Raw genomic sequence first — 16204 nt, forward strand, 5'->3', positions numbered from 1 at the left:
GTAACACTTATTTGAGGAAAAACGTGCAACGTGGAGCTTTTGACACGACACTGCAGCCAGGGCAGGAGCGCTCCCCATGACACCGCCGTCCCCTCCTGCGGGGGTACAGAAACTCGCAGTTTTACACCAAAACACGCTGCAGGGCGCTGTTGCAGCGATGGGGGCACGGAACCCGAATCTCGCTCCTCTTTCGGGGCAGGGCTGCCGGGGGTTCTGCCCGGGCCGGGGACAACCGTGGCTCTGCCCCGCTGGGCGGGAAGGCGGGAAAGCGGGACATCGCGAAATCGGGAAACCGCGACCTCGCGGGCGGCGCCGCTCCCCGCCCCGGGCCGGCCCCCGTCGGACAACGCCCCCGGCCCTCGGGCCGCCGCCCGCGGCATTTCCTCTGAGCTCAGCCGGCGCCTGACGCGGGGCCGCGTCCGTCGGAAGAGGAGGCCGGCAGCGGAGCGGAGCGGCGGCCGGGCCGGGGCAGGCAGGGGCGCGGCGGGGCGAGGCGAGGGGCAGCGGCGCGGCCCGCGCTGGGGGCGGCCGGGGCTGTGGAGGAGGGGGCCGGCGGGGGCGGGCGCTCCCCGCCCGCGGGGCTGGGCGGCGGCGGCTCCCCCCGCGGCCCGAGCCCCCGCCGCGCCCTGCTCGTCTCCCCCATCCGTGTGCGGGGCTTCTGGCCGCTGCTTACCGCGCTCTGCACAGCGCTTCTCTGCTTCTACCAGGCGCTGCGCGGCAGCGCGGCCGGCGAGGGCGCGGGGGGCCCGGAGGACGCGGCGGCGGAGGCGGAGGCGGCCGGGTCCGGGGTGCCGCTGCTGAAGGGCTCGGCGCTGCTGCTGCTCGGCTGCCTGCTCGCTCGCTGCTGCGGCGCGGCGGGCGGCGGCCCCCGGCGCGGCGGGGCGCGGTGCGCGGCGGGGGCGCGGCGCGGAGCCCTGGAGCGGTTCCACGCGCGGCAGCTGCGGGTGTCGCCCCACGTGCTGGGGCACAGCAAGGCGCACGTGGGACGGGTGGTGGCCGAGCTGGTGCGCGCCGCCAAGGCGCAGGGGCTGCAGCCCGGCCCGCTGGCTCTCAGCCTGCGCGGGGACTTCGTGCGCATCGGCAGCGCCTACGAGCAGCACAAGGTGCGCAGCCCCGACTGCTTCGACATCCTGGTGCCCCTGCGGCTGCCGCCGCACCTGGAGCCACAGCCGCGCTGTGCCGACGGGCTGGGGCCATGCGGCGCCTTCGTCTGCGGCCTGTGGGCGAGGAACGGCTGGACACGACGCTGCCGGCCCTTTGTCGAAGGCTTCTGCGTGGAGCTGCAGGGCAGAAGCCACCTCTCCTCGGGGCTGGTGCTGCGTTGGTTCCAGGGCCATCTGCAGCGGTGCCTGGCAGCCGTGCGCTATCGGCTGCAGGAGCGGTGCCGCGTCAGCCTCTCGGCGTGCCCCGGGCACCCGCCCACGCTGCACATCGTGCCCTGCTCCGACTACGTCTGCTGCCACATCTCCATGGCCGTGCGCCTCATCCCAGCCATCCCTCTCGGTGACGGGCTCTACCTCACGGCCCTGCCGCCCGAGGGCCTCCACGGCTCCCCGGTCCCCGAGGCGCTCTGGGGCCTCAACGCCTCGCGGCAGGAGCAGCGGCTGCTGGGCTGGCTGAAGGAGCAGGCCCCGGACGCCTCCTGCCACCTCAAGTGCCTGCAGATCCTCAAGGGTCTGCGGGACCTCCGCAGGCACGGCCTGGAGGAGCCCTTCTGCTCCCAGTGGGGCCGGGTGCTCTCCTCCTACGTCCTGAAGACAGCGCTCTTCTCCCTGCTGCTGCAGGGGCCCATGGAGGCCTGGGATGAGCAGTTCCTGGTGGAGCGGCTGGAGGACCTGGTGCTGTACCTCAGGGACTGCCTGCGCAAGCAGGTGTTGATGGATTTCTTCCTGGGCAACTCCAGCATCCCCGAGGCCGTGGCGCTGCCCCGGTTCCTCAAGGAAGCGGCCCCCGTGAATTTGCTGTCTGCCTTCGACAGGCCCACGCTGGACCTCGTAGCTTTCCAGCTGATCAGCACCTGGATCCAGGCCCCTCACATCATCAGGATGTACAGCAGTCCCCGGTACCTGCGCCCAGCGCCCTCCCCGTGCCGGCACATGGCTGAGGCCAGGCAGGAGCCACCGGCAGAGTGAGCCGGGGGGCTGGGACAGCTGCTGTACCCAGGGGCTGCCCCGGGGCATCGCGCACTCCCAGCTCGCCGGTGCTTCAAGAGCCTGCATCTGCCTGAGGATGGTGGGACTGATGGAATGTGCTCCTGTGGTTTTGTTCCTGACCTAAGAAGACCGGGCCAAGACTTATTGAAATTGTGATTCTCATTGTCATTGGTTGTACGTGTGAAAATTCTGACATTTCTGGGGAAATGCCTTAGTTGTCAAGCGTTGCCTTCAGTCAACAGTTTGCAAACTAAAAGGCTCAAACTGACATTTTTAGAAATTCATGTTAACTTTTTGTCTTAGTGGCAAAATAGAGCTTTTTTTCTGAGATTTTCTTTTTATGATGCAAAATCTATGTGGGATTTAAAAATCTAAGTGCAAACAGCCCCCCTCCCCCAATCCGTCAATGTACCAAGATGTTCCTAAAATGTGATAAGCACTAGAGCATGGGTGTGGATCACAGTTTGAAATGCTCAATGCCATGCTTTAAATTTCCTGGGTAATCGAGCACATTGTGCTAAATGGAAATGTAACACATGTTAATGTAAACTTGAGGGAATGCTGTGATAACAGGATGAAGAATCAAGTTTCACATTTGTGGAGTGAAGGTTATACTGAAGGATTGAAATGCAGATAGAAGGAAACAAATAGCACTTTATTTTCACAAAGGCCTTATTTTTAGGATGATTGGCTGCACTAAATATTGCTATTGAGGAGGCATTAGTATTTTGTTAAAGGACTGATGTTTGAATTATCCCAAGGAAAACCTTTTAAAGAAATACTCTGAGTTTCAGAGTTCATTTGTTTGTGGGTTCTAGTTGAGTTTTATTATTTGTTTCTATATTCAAGTATTGTTTTCTTAGAATATGCTTTCTCTCAAGACCAACAACAAAATAAGAAATTCTGTATTATATTTTGGAACAAACCTTAAACCAGTCCAAATCTCAGTGCCATAAGCTTACTGTGGCACCGTCCTGCTCCCTGGTAGGAGTTTGGTGGGATTTTTGAGTGACTGCCTAACCAGTTATCTGATTGTGTCAGTGTTTGAACCAAATAACCTTGATGGGATTTTCTAGTGCTGTACTATAGCAAATTGTTATTTTGTTATGGAGAGAAGGAAGTAAAATATTTCAGGGTACTTCAGAATAATTTAGCACTGATTTGTGGTACAGTGGGAGTCGTGGGCTACAAATTCTGGTGTCCTCTGAGTATAAATATCAGGCAGATAATTGCCAGTTTTTGTCTGGTTATGTCCCAGTTGCTGGAATAACCTGTTGAGTTGTGATGCAGACAGGTTTGCAGGTGTCCTTAGCTACTTCTGCAGGTGTGCCAGAGTGTCAGAAAATTCTGAATTTCAAAGCCTTGCTTTAATTGGTTACCTGCTCAAGTATTTGATGTATTAAGCCCCAAAATGTGTAGCTAAATTGCTGGTGCTCAGGAATTTGAGCATGTGCTTTATTACCTGCAATGCTGTGTCCTCAGTGAGCACTCTCAAATTGTGAGGGACCAAGTGTAACTTCAGAGAAGCTTTAGTATAGTCTGAAGTTACTAACCTGCTCTTCCTCTCTCTGATGCATTGGTGTGCCTTACTCACAGTTCTGTGCATCAGAACATGAAACAAACATTTTCAAAATCCATGAAGCTTTATACAAACCAATTTTTCTAAATGGAAACACTCCCTAGGCAGATGTTTGCCTACTTCTGTCAATTTCTTTAACTGCTCTTGCAGTCATTTTCAGGTAATTATGGCATAGGTCACACCCACAAGCTGGGTTATTTTTGTATTCGAAGCACTCTGCTTCTTTCTACAAATACAAATAGTGTATTTATAGTTAGTATTGATCAAATGTTCTTTGCACATGGTATTTAAGACTAAGTCAGCTACATTGGTGTTTCTGGGTTGTTGTTTTTTTTTTGTAGCAGACCATGATTTGTACTATTTTTGCAGGCTTGTGTTTTCTTGGTATTTAAAATAAGATGCAGTTCTGCAATCAAAGCCATTGAATCTTTTGCCCAAAGAAGAACTAGATGGCCAGCCCAGGGTATTGTGGCTGCCTGAACTCTTGACATGAAAACCCTTGAGCTGTTAATTCTGGCATCATGATCACTTCAGTCAGCTGTCTGTCTGTTTATATCACTGCCTCTGAAAAGGGATCTTTTCTCTGGAAAGGGGTGTACATTTGTTTAGTATTGCCACAATACATGGAAACCTGTAATGGACTTGGCAAGGACCTTCTCACTAAAATGTAGTAAGGTCAGGAGAAGAGAGTTGCATTGGAAAATATGTGACAAGAAGAGATGGTGGAGAGTGTAAATAGTTTAGAAAATGAAAGTTGGACTGAGGGGTGAGTGACAGTGATGGTGAACTATCAGTGAAAATGCACTGCAAACAAGCCAAAGGACATGGGGTAAAATTGGAGAACTATTGAAGACAAGTGGATTTGAAATGTAGGGTAAAGAGATTTAAGTGGGCTTTGTTTTGACAGTATTTCCAAAACAGTTGAGTCCATCAGGGTAATAAAAAGTGAGGCAAACCCTCAGTTCATTAGCTAGGCAGGTAGATCTTCAGTGTGAGTTTTTGCTCATCAAAGCATGTTTTGAGTTCATGATGGACATAATGCACGTGTTTGCTTTCACCTTGAGCTTGGGTGAGCATTCTTGAAGAGAGGGGGCATCCTGCCATGAGGCAATGTGCATGCACTTGATGGCTTGGGTGTACAACTGAGATATTAAATGTATTCTCCTTATCTGCTTTACAGCATGCATTCATTAATATGATTGATGAAAGGAGCTGAGACAAGTTGGGTTTCTGTTACAGCATTCATCTTATTCCACAGAAACATGACAGCACTGGTACCTGCTGTGTGCTGGAGCTGTTTAGGGCCTTATCTGCAGGGATGTGTACAGAGAATTGACCCATATGAGTAATCCTGTGGCCCTTTTGCCTTCTTCCTCCTCTCCCAGCCCAAGAATACACAACAAGGTTATGGATACCTGTTTGCTAAGGCTGTAGCTGTTGTATGGTACCATGGATTCAGTAGGGGTTGCCTGTGTGTGTGTAAACAGAAACACAAACACAGAAAAAAGAGCATGTTATTTAGCTCTAACATGGGCTCTTGGTTCTCTTCCCTGCAACCTAATTTTGCAGAGACTGTGCAAATGAAGTTGTTCTTATTGAATGTTGTTTGGGAAGAGGAGTCACACAAGAGAATAAGTGCAAGAGAGTAAGTTAATGTACAGTACCAAAATTCATATATGTAATTTCATTTTGTATTGAAAAATGCTGTTTGTTTCTCAAAGGCATTATATTTTATCTGACCAAATATCATGCAAACATTCCTCTTTTGATATTGAATCTCTGTGGAGTTATGTAAATTTTAAGTATCTGTCTGTAATGGACATGCCTGGTACAACTATTTTTTGCTGGTTAATCATAAGACCAAAGATAAAACTGAAGTGTTCAGCTGCTATTGTTTTGGTTTTTTTAAAGTGTTTATAGGTTCAAAGTGTCAGCTCATTTTAATGAAACGTTTATAAATTCATTTCTATTTAATTCCAAACTACACTTGCACTTTTATTGTTTCCATAAAAAGTTGGTGGTTTTGTTTGAATATTTCACTGTAATAATAAACAACTGTGTTAAAGCATCTATGCCTCAAGATTTAAATTCCTTGTTGCCTTTTTTTCACTTAAAGCTACCTGCAGCCACAGAACTGTAATTGGCAGGTTTATGTGCTCTTTAGGAGGAGACTACCAAAGTGGCAAAATGATGGAAAAGCAGGAAGTCCACGCCTTGGGAGTTGTGCAGAGAAAAGTGGAGGAGAGACAGAAGAGAGAGTGGAGCACAGCTGGCACCGTCTGTGGTGGTGCTGACTTCTGAAATGGAGCACGTTGGGGTTTGTGGTTGGCTTGCTTAGAGTTTTTGTTTCCTTGGCTCCCGTGTTGGGTTGCTGCAAATCTGCTCCTTCTGGTGCTTGATGAAAAGCAAAGACTTCATTTCACAGTGTGGTGTGATCCTTCAGCATGGCATGTCCAGATATGTTTCTAGTCCAAACCGTGTAGGTCATGCTTTTATTAAATAAGGGAAAAGTCCTGCTGAAGCCAGCAGGAGTTTTGTGGATGGGCCATTACCTGTCCTTTATTAGTCTTTGGTGAGATGTGAGAACTATACACGTGGCTTGTGCTGGTGTTCCCTATTAATGAAATAACAGCAGAGACCATGAGCTTTTAAGTCATTGAATCAAAGTCAGGCTGGAAGTGGCTTTCTCCAGGACTTTGTGTGCCTGCCTTTACCTTGCAGGAGCTGCTTCTGTGAGAGGGGCAGCAGTTGCTGGCACATTGTGGCTATAATGGGATTCTTGCTGGCAAAGTCTGGAAAAATGTCGACGTTTAGTGTCAGCACTCAGCCACCCCAGTGAGCATGGTGAAAATGTGTTTAGAACTTCACCTCTAATAACTGTCTCTTATTAATGGTTTCCTTAAAAGCAACAGCCATCCTCTGGTCTCCATTCCATCCTTGCTATGAAGATATTTCTCTGTTTGAAGCCGGAGTTCCTATTCAACAGGAAAGAAACACAGTACTTTCCTTCTGTGATAAATCTGTTAACAGAAAATTAACTGGCCTAAGGACTTGCATGCTTGGTGTTTAAAAAAAAGCCTATTTGCATCCAACTCATTGGATAAATTGTTTAAAATCCTTCTATCCTTGTGCAAATACTTCCTTGTAATGCAGCCAAGGTCAGCAGTGATTTGCTAATGCAAGTTAAAGCTGTCTGGAAGGGAATGGAGTCTTATTTGTGCATCCCGTTATCCTAAGGCTCCAAAAGATTTCAGACATGGGAAATTTCCTGTTCCAGCCTGGTTTATTTCTTGTCACTTCTTTCAATGTCTGCCTAGTGAGTCTTCCCTGAGGTAAAGGGACATCATTTCAGTAGCTGGCAGAAGAGCAGCCAGTCCCACTTTTCTTGAGCCGACAGCACTGGGAAGCTGGTGGTTGAGGAAGGAATAAGGACTGGCACCCCTTAAAGCACAAGAATTCTCCTTCAGTGCTTGCTGATGCTTGGGAGCACAGTGCCGTGCTTACTGGAGAGGCTGAAGTAGCTCCCAGCTCTAAAATAAGCAGGATATGGAGGGCTGACCATGGATAGATCTGTCTGGGTGAGGTGGCTGATTAGGAGACTAACTCTGCTCTTGTGTATGTACCTTCAGTGTCCTATTTTAAATAAGTAGCGAAGAATTGGCATATTTGCAAGTGCTTCATAAGAGATCAGCAGCAGAGCTATATAGGTAATGTGTGTTCTGTGTCTGTAAACAGCCTGTGGATTCAAGTAACGATTTATATGCAAAACGCTTAAAGGTTGTTACCAACGTGTGTGCATCAAATGTCATCATGTACCAGGCTCTGTGTTAAGCCTTGTTTTTTTTTTTTTTCCTTTAAAAAGATAGCAGTGGTGATTCAGAGACTGAAGAATTCGGTGCACTCCAATGACAAACTGCTTTCCTTAACACCCCTGGGAGTTCCTCCCCCACCCCCAAACCCCCCAGAAAACTACCTCCCCCCCCCAAAAAAATAAAATCCACCACCAAACTCCTGAAAGAATGTGATCAGAGCTGCATAGAGAATCCTCATCTCTCTGGGCTGGGCTGGATGTGACAAGGGTTTGTTAGTGATTTCATGATACTTGTGATTGTCTGTTGGCTTTTATCCCTGCCACAGCATCCCCACGATAGTCTGGGTGAGGGGGAGGGGAAAAGAGGATGTAAGGAAATGAGCCGACAGGCTTGATGGAGATGGTGCTGCAAAGACTACCAGCTATCAAATTAAAGAAGAAAAGTTACCAAAAATTAGCAAAGATTCATGATGAATTCCAAGGGGGGAAAGTGAAAGAGTTGCTTTGAGAAGCAACTGTACTGACTGAGAACAAATAGCTGTGGAAACAGGAAGAACAGCAGCGAAGTCCAGCCAATAGCCCACTTCTCCCTGGCAATTTCAGTCCACTCCTTTTAGTTTCAGGTAAGGGAGAAGAGAAACTTGGAGCCGAATTCACTGGCAAATCTATGTGTACTGCTTCAGGGGAGGGCAGCAAAGGGGGCAAGTCTCGGCTCTCTCTTTCAGGGTTTAATCCTGTGCAAAATTAAAATGCTGAAATACAAAACTCCCATCGAGAGAAGGGAGTGTTTTGGTGCAGTTTGCCAATCTGTCTCCTGTGCTCCGCCAGATGACAATCAAGGATCACTGGTTTGGAAGGCGAGTCAAAATTCAGTTTGGTTTACACATGCTGGAAACTGCTCTTGAGTTTCCCAGTTCCCCTGACATGGCACAGGGAGCTGCTGCGCTGCCTGTGCAAGTGAAATGCCGGAGCAGCCACTACAGAGGAAATGAGTCATTCCTCTATTTCTGTTGCAAAAGACTTCTCTGTGCTGTGCAATGCATTTAAGAATATATTCCTACTGCTTCTTGGAAGTTCTCCTAGGACCACGTTTAGGCATAAAAACAAATGAACAGGCACATTACAGACTTTTTCTTCATTTAAATTGGCTGTGCAGGCTTGGCTTCTACAGGAGGGATTTTCAGGAACCCTGAATTTTGTGCAGTTCTCACCTCTGGGTCTGTTTGCTGGTGAAGGGGCTGCTGCCCAAGAGGTGATTGTATGGGGGTATTGAGTATGTCTTCTGAGCATCTCTTTTTGTCATGCCCTGTTGGAAGCTTGTTGAAGTGTGCTTCAAAAAAGAGAAACTTGCTAGTCATAGGGATTGTGAATCATGGGCACCTCTCCAAAAATATTTCTGCTCAGAGCCTGTATGTTTTCCCCAGAAGCCACTTGAGCTCAGCAGTCATTCAGGCCCTACCAAAAATAATGACATCTCCTGAATAGTAAAAATAAATGGGGGAGTGGGGAGAACAGCAGCAGTAGACTCAGAGGAAGAAACAGGCCCACTTCTCTCTTTTATTTCAGTGTGGTGTTTTCCAGAGTGCTGTGAGCAGACATTGCACTGCCTGTTGGCACAATGTGGATGGGGCAGCACCTGAGAAGCCTCTCAGGCCTCTCAGTCTCCTCACTGCTGCACTGACAGATGGATGATTAAATAAACTGAACTGGCACTCCGTTGTAGCTTCTGCTGTGGGAACCCTGGAAATCTTGATAAGAATTTGGCAAATCGTCCATTTCAAATCTCTCAGGAGTCTGACTTGTTCAGGAATGGAGGAAGTCTTGGCCGAAGCTTTGTGTGTGCCAAAGGATGAGCTTTGTGTGACAGTCTGTTTATCTCTTGGCTATTTGAGTGCTGTCTGCCTTGAAATGCAGACTCTGATGTGCTGCACCTGGCTGGGGGCAGTTCCAGCAGAGCAGCAGCAATGCAGCTTGACTGTGACATTAACCCCTTGCATTTTACAGGCGCTTCTTAAGGTGTTCCCACTTTCAGTTAGATGACATGGCTTTCAGACATGGTGAGTGCATGAGGGAGGGACAGAGGGAGACTGGTAGCAAAACACACTAATTTCTGTGGTTTGCTCCTTGAAAATGCTACTAGTGCTCCAGGAAACCATATAAATCTTGTGTGCAGAGCTTGTGTGCACAGCAGTGATTTAAATTTGCCTCTTGAAATAATTTTCAATACCCAAAGGGTGTATAGGGGCACATAATAAGCTTTTAACACTCAATTCCTCAAGGAAGAATTGTTATGGCCTTCCAAAACGATCCCTGTGTTAAGTGGCAGTTAAGAGCTAATTATAATGAGATGCTGTTGGATGAGATTAGTATCTAACTTAGAATGGCAACAGAGATATGCACATAGATAAGCTGGAGGGGAGATGGTGAGAGAAAGGGATAAGCAGGGAAGGCAGCAGATACACTGCAAGGAGGACCAGGTGATCACCTTGGGGAATGTGGTCACTACCTGGATGGTCATCAGAAGAGTTAGCCCTCAATGGAAAACATGACCGTGTTTCTGAGGGAGAACCGTGAGATTTGCATGAACCTCTTCAGCCAAAGCTGTCAGGGCTTGTAACTCTTGTGGAAGGAGATGTGGAGTGAGCCCTGCTGCCTGCCTTCAGAAATGTCAGCTGGTCGAAGTGCTGGTCACCTGTCTCTAGCAGCTGGAGGGACCTTGAAAAAGGGTCATTTCAGTGGTGAAATTTATCTCTTCGGCTGATAAAGACCTTCACAATGAGACTTTGATTTCAAAGGGCTCCAGCAGTGCAGCAGTTTGAGTATCTGTTTGTCTGACTGCCACTAGAGTAGCTGTGTGAAGTGCACAGGTATTTTATTTGTATAAAACTGCTCACTCTCAGAGGTCAGCAAACACAGCTACCCCAGAAACACTCAAGTTGCAGAGCAGAAGGTTAATTTTGAATGAATAAGTTGCTTCTCTGACTGAACACAGGACCCTGCACACACCAGAGTGTGCTGTCCTGACTGCTCTGGCACATCTTTGCCCCTCGAGAGCACCTAGGGTTTGTTTCCAGCAGATCTCCCTGGTCCAGGCTCACAGAGGGAGCAAGCCCTTGCAGTGCAGGGAGCAGATGGATGCCTCCTTTCTCCGTCCTGCACAGTATTTTCATAACCTTTCAATGGCATCCCTGCAGAATGGGGACAGGATGGCAGTCACGTGCTGGCCACAGCAGCTCCAGTTCTTCCAGTGGGGGAGGAAGCTGGGATGAGATCAGATTTACTTTTGTCCCTTTTCTGCTTGGAAACTTATTTGTGTTGCTAACGAGGTCCCCAGTCCAACGCTGTAAAAGGGATGCTGCAGGGAGGAGGACAAAGAAGCTTCCTCCCTTGGGAGAGGGCCAAAGCACTCCTTGCCTCGTATAAACTGCTTTGCTGGGGCCAGTGAAATAGTTTGTCATTTGTCATGGCAGGTGACACAGACTGAGCTATTGGCACAGTGGGATGAGGCACAGAGTGGGGCTGGACCCACACCAGGACATTGCTCAGGAGCTCAGGACATCTTCCCTGACAGCATTGCTTCATCAACTGGAAGTTACTGGGCACATTATGGGAAAGGAACACAATGTGCTGCTACCTATGTAATATAAGGAGCAGCCCCAAGATCAAAAGTGTTCCCATCTGATCTGTAAGAGCAGGGTTTTCAGTCAGACACCCAGGGAAACTCCCAGCAGCAAGGAACAATGTTATCACCTGGATTTTAGCAGACTTTTGCATAGGAGCCTGGCTCAGTCTGTGATGAAAACAGGTTTGCCTTCCAAGCTTGGCTCTGAATGGCAGAGAGCACAGTATGTGCTGCTCTGTGTGTAGTGATTTTGATTTCCATTAATGTCCAAAGAAGAGATTCCCTGTGAGAAGGAAATCTTAATTTGGAAATGACTCGGTTCCTTTATATTGATTGCATTTAGCTGGATTTGCAGCCTCCCTTCTCAGCAGAGCTGTGTCCACTGAAAATGCTACAGGGTAAATGCATAGAATGGAGAGGAGGAAAAGAATTCAACAACAGAAACAGACAGGTGAAACTGGGGTCCTTTCAAGGCAGAAATATTCAGGAATTCCATTTATTTCTCAGCTACAGCACTGCAGTGCTTTAGAATGCAAAATGCCCCTTTAGCCCACCAAGTTTAGCTCTGCTGCACAATACAGTATTTTACACATCTGCTTAATGAGATGTACAAAATGGGAAAACCAGATGTAATGGTCTCTGCTACTGAGAAGAGATGACTGGAAACAGAACCTTTTGTCATAAAAACAGTCATGCCCTTCCGAACCTGTTGAATTCTGAAGCTGTCTTGGACATATTTTTGCAAATCATGATTTGGTATTTGCAGATGAATGATCCTGAACATGTTCTTTGCAGCTCAGAAGTGGGTTTTGCTGCTGTTGATGCTGTTTTTTTCCAAAAGCTTTAAGCGATGTCTATTTTTCTGTTTTGTTAATTTGTTTCATAATTTAAAAGCTTTTCTCTTACAAGCTATATTTAAATGGTTTTGGATAACTTTTCCTGTATTTCACAGCTGCATGGCCCAGGGCTCAGTTATAAAGCCTTGCTGTTTCAGTTGAAGAAAGTGTGCTTGACCACATCTGTTTCTGCATTAATTTACGTCTTTAAGCCACTGCTGGAAAGAAGAAACCTGTAAATTCTAATTCATTCCCGGTCCACTTTCTAGATTTGATGTAGTTTTTGATGCTCCTATGAATATGAATTGTGACTTGCCAAATTAGTGTGAATTAAATGGGAAGAGTCATAGCACAGTTATTCAAACAACTTCCAGGGGATGAGACTGTTCTTCTAAAATAAGTCATCCACGAGTCTGTAACACAATCAAAGCTCTCAGCACATGTTTTACAACTCACTCCCCGAGTCTCATAGAGATGACATTGAGATAGTTTGCCTTATTCTATGAAATTCCATGCTCTGGCCTTTTAAGAAGATATTCTCTTACTTTTAAAGGTGGGCACTGAAAGTATCTTGAATACTTTTATCTCTAAAGTTGTGTCACCTTGAAGCCTAGGTTCTGTCCCCATTTGCTCAGCCCCTTTACCAGGATCACACTCAATCCCCCAGGGCTTGGGAAGCCACATCTGCAGCTCCCACCCAGCTCCTCTTGCTAGAAGTGACTCTCATTCCACTGAGTTTGCCTTCCTGAGAAATGGGGACACTGCTTGGCTTCAGACTGATTTTCCTTGTTTCTCAGTCATTAAATTGAAAACAAATATGAAGTAGAAATTTACTTCTAAAATAGAGCTCTCTTCCTTAGGAATTTGCTTCAGTGGGGACTGTGAGACTTTCTCTTTGTAATGATTTATATTACAAAAATAGCTCTGCCCTATGTCTGCAAAGAGTTAGAAATGTGAGCCTGGAACAGAAATCTAGCAGCTAACTCCTCAACCCAACAGCTTGAATAAACCAGTCATAAACAAAATTAATTACAAAAGCAACTGAAGAACTAAACTTCCCTATAAATACAACGTTCTCTCCTCGGAAGTCTGAAAATACTCTAGGCTTTTTAGCCTGCCCCGAAGCCTGCTGTATCCAAGCTTTTTTGGCCTCAATGCAGGCAGTGAGTTCCAAAGCAGAAGAGCCTCGGTGGTGCTGTGCCTCCTCCAGCTCTGTCCCCCTGCTGAGACTGTGCCGAGCCAGGGAGGGGGGACCCAGTGAGTCACAGGTCACACAGGTCCCATCTTTATTGCAAAATGAGGTCGTTGAAAGAGCACGACCTCAAATGTGTATTTATACAAATCTGACCCAGCAGCCACCATGCCCCTTCAACACGTCCTGCTGATGACACTCGGCTCACACAAGTGACACTGTGTGAAGCCACCCAGGGCTCTGCTGTGCCAGACCAGTGCTGGAATGGAGCACGACCTCACTGGACACGACAGCTCCCTCGGGGGACAGCTTTCCTTTGAGCAGGAACTTGGACTGGAGTGCTTGGCACAATAACACATGGTGCTTGCTTCCTCTGAGCCTGCATGCCCTTTGGCTGTGGTTTTATCTCTGTTTACTATAGAAAAAGCTTTAGCAGATTATGCTGTGTCATTCAGTTCCCTGCCAGAGTGTATGTTAAAGAGGAATTAGAAAGCGTGTGAGTGCAAAAAAAGTAGCTGTAATTTTTTGTGGTATAGGCAAGGTCATTACAAATTACATAAGGCAATGAGGATGTGAGGATCTTAGATCAAATTTAACTGCTTTATCCGGAGACTTAAGAGAAAAATGTGTTTTTACTGATATTGCCAATTAGGGAGGTGACAGGTGGCCAGTTAATAACCCAGAGGTGCTGCAAGATGCAGAATCAGCAGAGGCTGTTTGTGAAGTGAAGCAGAGGAGAGTTTTCCAGGGCACAGCACCAGCCAGTTCCTCCTGGCCACGGGTGTGACTTGGGTCTGGGAGATGTGACAAGGAGGGGAGCCTGGGGTAGGTAATGCCAATCCATAAAAGGATAAGAGCTTAGGAAAATTGGAGAGAGGAAGGAGAGAAATGCAATGAAACCTAAAGAGCAGTTGACCACAGGCAATGCAGAAGTCTGGAAATGGTGTTGTGACTCCACATCACGCAGATGCACGGCTGGGCTGTCCCTCGTGTTGATGGGCTGATTTAGAGGCAGCTGAGACCAAAGGCTGGGTGAGTCATGGAAATGAGTTGTAGCACCTTCCCTTTCTGTCACTAGCTGGAATCCGTGTCTGTCACACTGATGTCAGCCCAGTTCCTGTTGGAAACTGCATCATCACTGGCACAAGATCAGTTGCTGTGACTCTCTCATGCCTCAAGGGAGCAGAGCCTAAGATAGAGGCGCTGGAGCCCAGGCTTCTTGCTGATCCCCGAAGTACACCAGGAATGATGGAGAAGAAGGGAGTAACCTTTCACTACTCCAAACTGAGCTGTCTGGGCATGATGCCCAGTGGGAATTTGGGAGAAAGGATTGAAGGGAACAGCACGTGAGCCTGGGAGGCAGCCAGCAGGGTTGAGCTTGTAGCTTTGCCATCAGCTGGAAGCAGAGCTCAGCTCAGCTCACTTCAGGCATTCCATGACACTGCCCTTGCCACTGAGTCAGTCACAGAGCTAGAATAAATATAGGTCCCAATGGCAAAATCAAAGCTAATCCTTGCTGCTGAAAGATTGGGAGGGGGGTCCTCTCCTGGGTACAGGTTGTAGAAAACAGTTCTGCTCCTGGTTGCCCAGAATAAACCTCCTGGACTTGCCTCTTCAGGGTACAAACCCAAGACAGAAAAAAGCTGAAAAATCAGACAGGGCAAGAAATTGCATTTCCATGAAGCCTATAAAGAGACAAACATTGCTAGAGATGGTTCTGAAGAGTTAATTGCAGACACCCTTATTAGAGGGATGCTGCTGTGAGGAACTGAAGTCAATTCTGTAATGACAAGAGAAGCTGGACCTTTACCAGCTGCCAACAGCAGTGGGGAAGCACCAGCTACAGTGGCTTGCCATTTATAAAAACATCTGGAGATAAGAAGCTTATTTTTAGGCAGAGTGGTTGCTGTCAATTCCAGCAGGCTCAAGTGGTGATAATAAGGATTTGGCAAAAGAACAGCAGAGGAAGACACCTCACCTTGCATAGCCTCTGCTCTTCTTGCTTCCCCCTTGCAGTAGAAAACACTGTCAACTGCTTTAGTAGGATTCAAATGAAAATAACCATCTCTGAAATAACCATCAGATTGCCTTCCTTTGTTTCTTTATTTTTTTCAGAGTGATACTCTTTTCTCTTAACTTTAAGGCACAAAGAGGCTGAAAGTCTTTGGGTAGGTTTGAGTATGGCATGGCATTTTGAATACCAATATCCCTGGTTTGGTTTGTCTGAGAAGCTGCTGAACTGATTTGCTGTGCTGGAGGTAGATTTTGCTGCTTGCTGGTCTGGTTGTAATGATTTGAGTGCATGCTTTGGATGTAGCTGATGTTATTCCCAGTGTGTATTAGTAAGAATAGAAATCTGCCATAAAATCACATTCTGCAAAAGCAGCATTAACTTCATAGTTTTCTGTTTAAAAATCCAGCATTTGCAAGCCTCGCCATCTGCATCACAGCCCTTACATGTGGGAAGTATGGAATGTGTCTTATCATACACAGAGCGTGCACGGCAAAGGACATCCAAAGGTTATGTTGTCATCATGTCAAATGGATCTGTTTATTCTGAGTGCTGTAGAAGCAGAGCTTAATCAGAGCATCAGCCATATGCAGATTTGAAATTAGATTTTACAATAACCACCTGTCTACTGTTTTGAATCCTTGTCATATTCCTTGAGTTAGAGCTGTGCTTGCTTAGTGAATGTGTGTGCTGGGAGAAAATCATCTAAAAGCCTTCATGCCATGATGTAAAAAGCACTTAAATGAATGTATATGTATGAGTGTGCAGGGGGAGCACACGTATCTTATGGCTTTGTGCTACAAGCTGCTACCAAAGCATGTGAAAGGGGAAAGAGGGCATTCCTTTCATGTAAAAATCAATAGTATTGGTGACTCCCCATATAAACTTCTTCTGCTCTTCTTTTTTGACTCATAATTTTTATGTGTGTCAGCCAAAAAAGTCACTGTGAATTGACGCAGCATTTGATCTTTCTCTTCTGTAAAAGTTTTTAAAGGAATAA

The 16204-nt window shown here is 47.2% G+C and overlaps 1 protein-coding gene across 1 annotated transcript; it reads left to right on the top strand.

Moving 5' to 3' along the window:
- Positions 1 to 491: 491 nt before the first annotated feature.
- On the top strand, positions 492 to 5800 carry ITPRIPL2 (ITPRIP like 2; the record flags this gene model as incomplete). The annotated part of the gene is made up of 1 exon (XM_014890652.2): positions 492 to 5800. A coding segment is annotated over one exon (1641 nt), but the record flags the coding sequence as incomplete, so codon positions are not given.
- Between the last annotated feature and the right edge of the window lie 10404 nt (positions 5801 to 16204).

The sequence above is a fragment of the Sturnus vulgaris genome, chromosome 16 (genome assembly GCF_052056855.1).
Source record: "Sturnus vulgaris isolate bStuVul1 chromosome 16, bStuVul1.hap1, whole genome shotgun sequence".
NCBI classification, from domain to species: Eukaryota; Metazoa; Chordata; class Aves; order Passeriformes; family Sturnidae; genus Sturnus; species Sturnus vulgaris.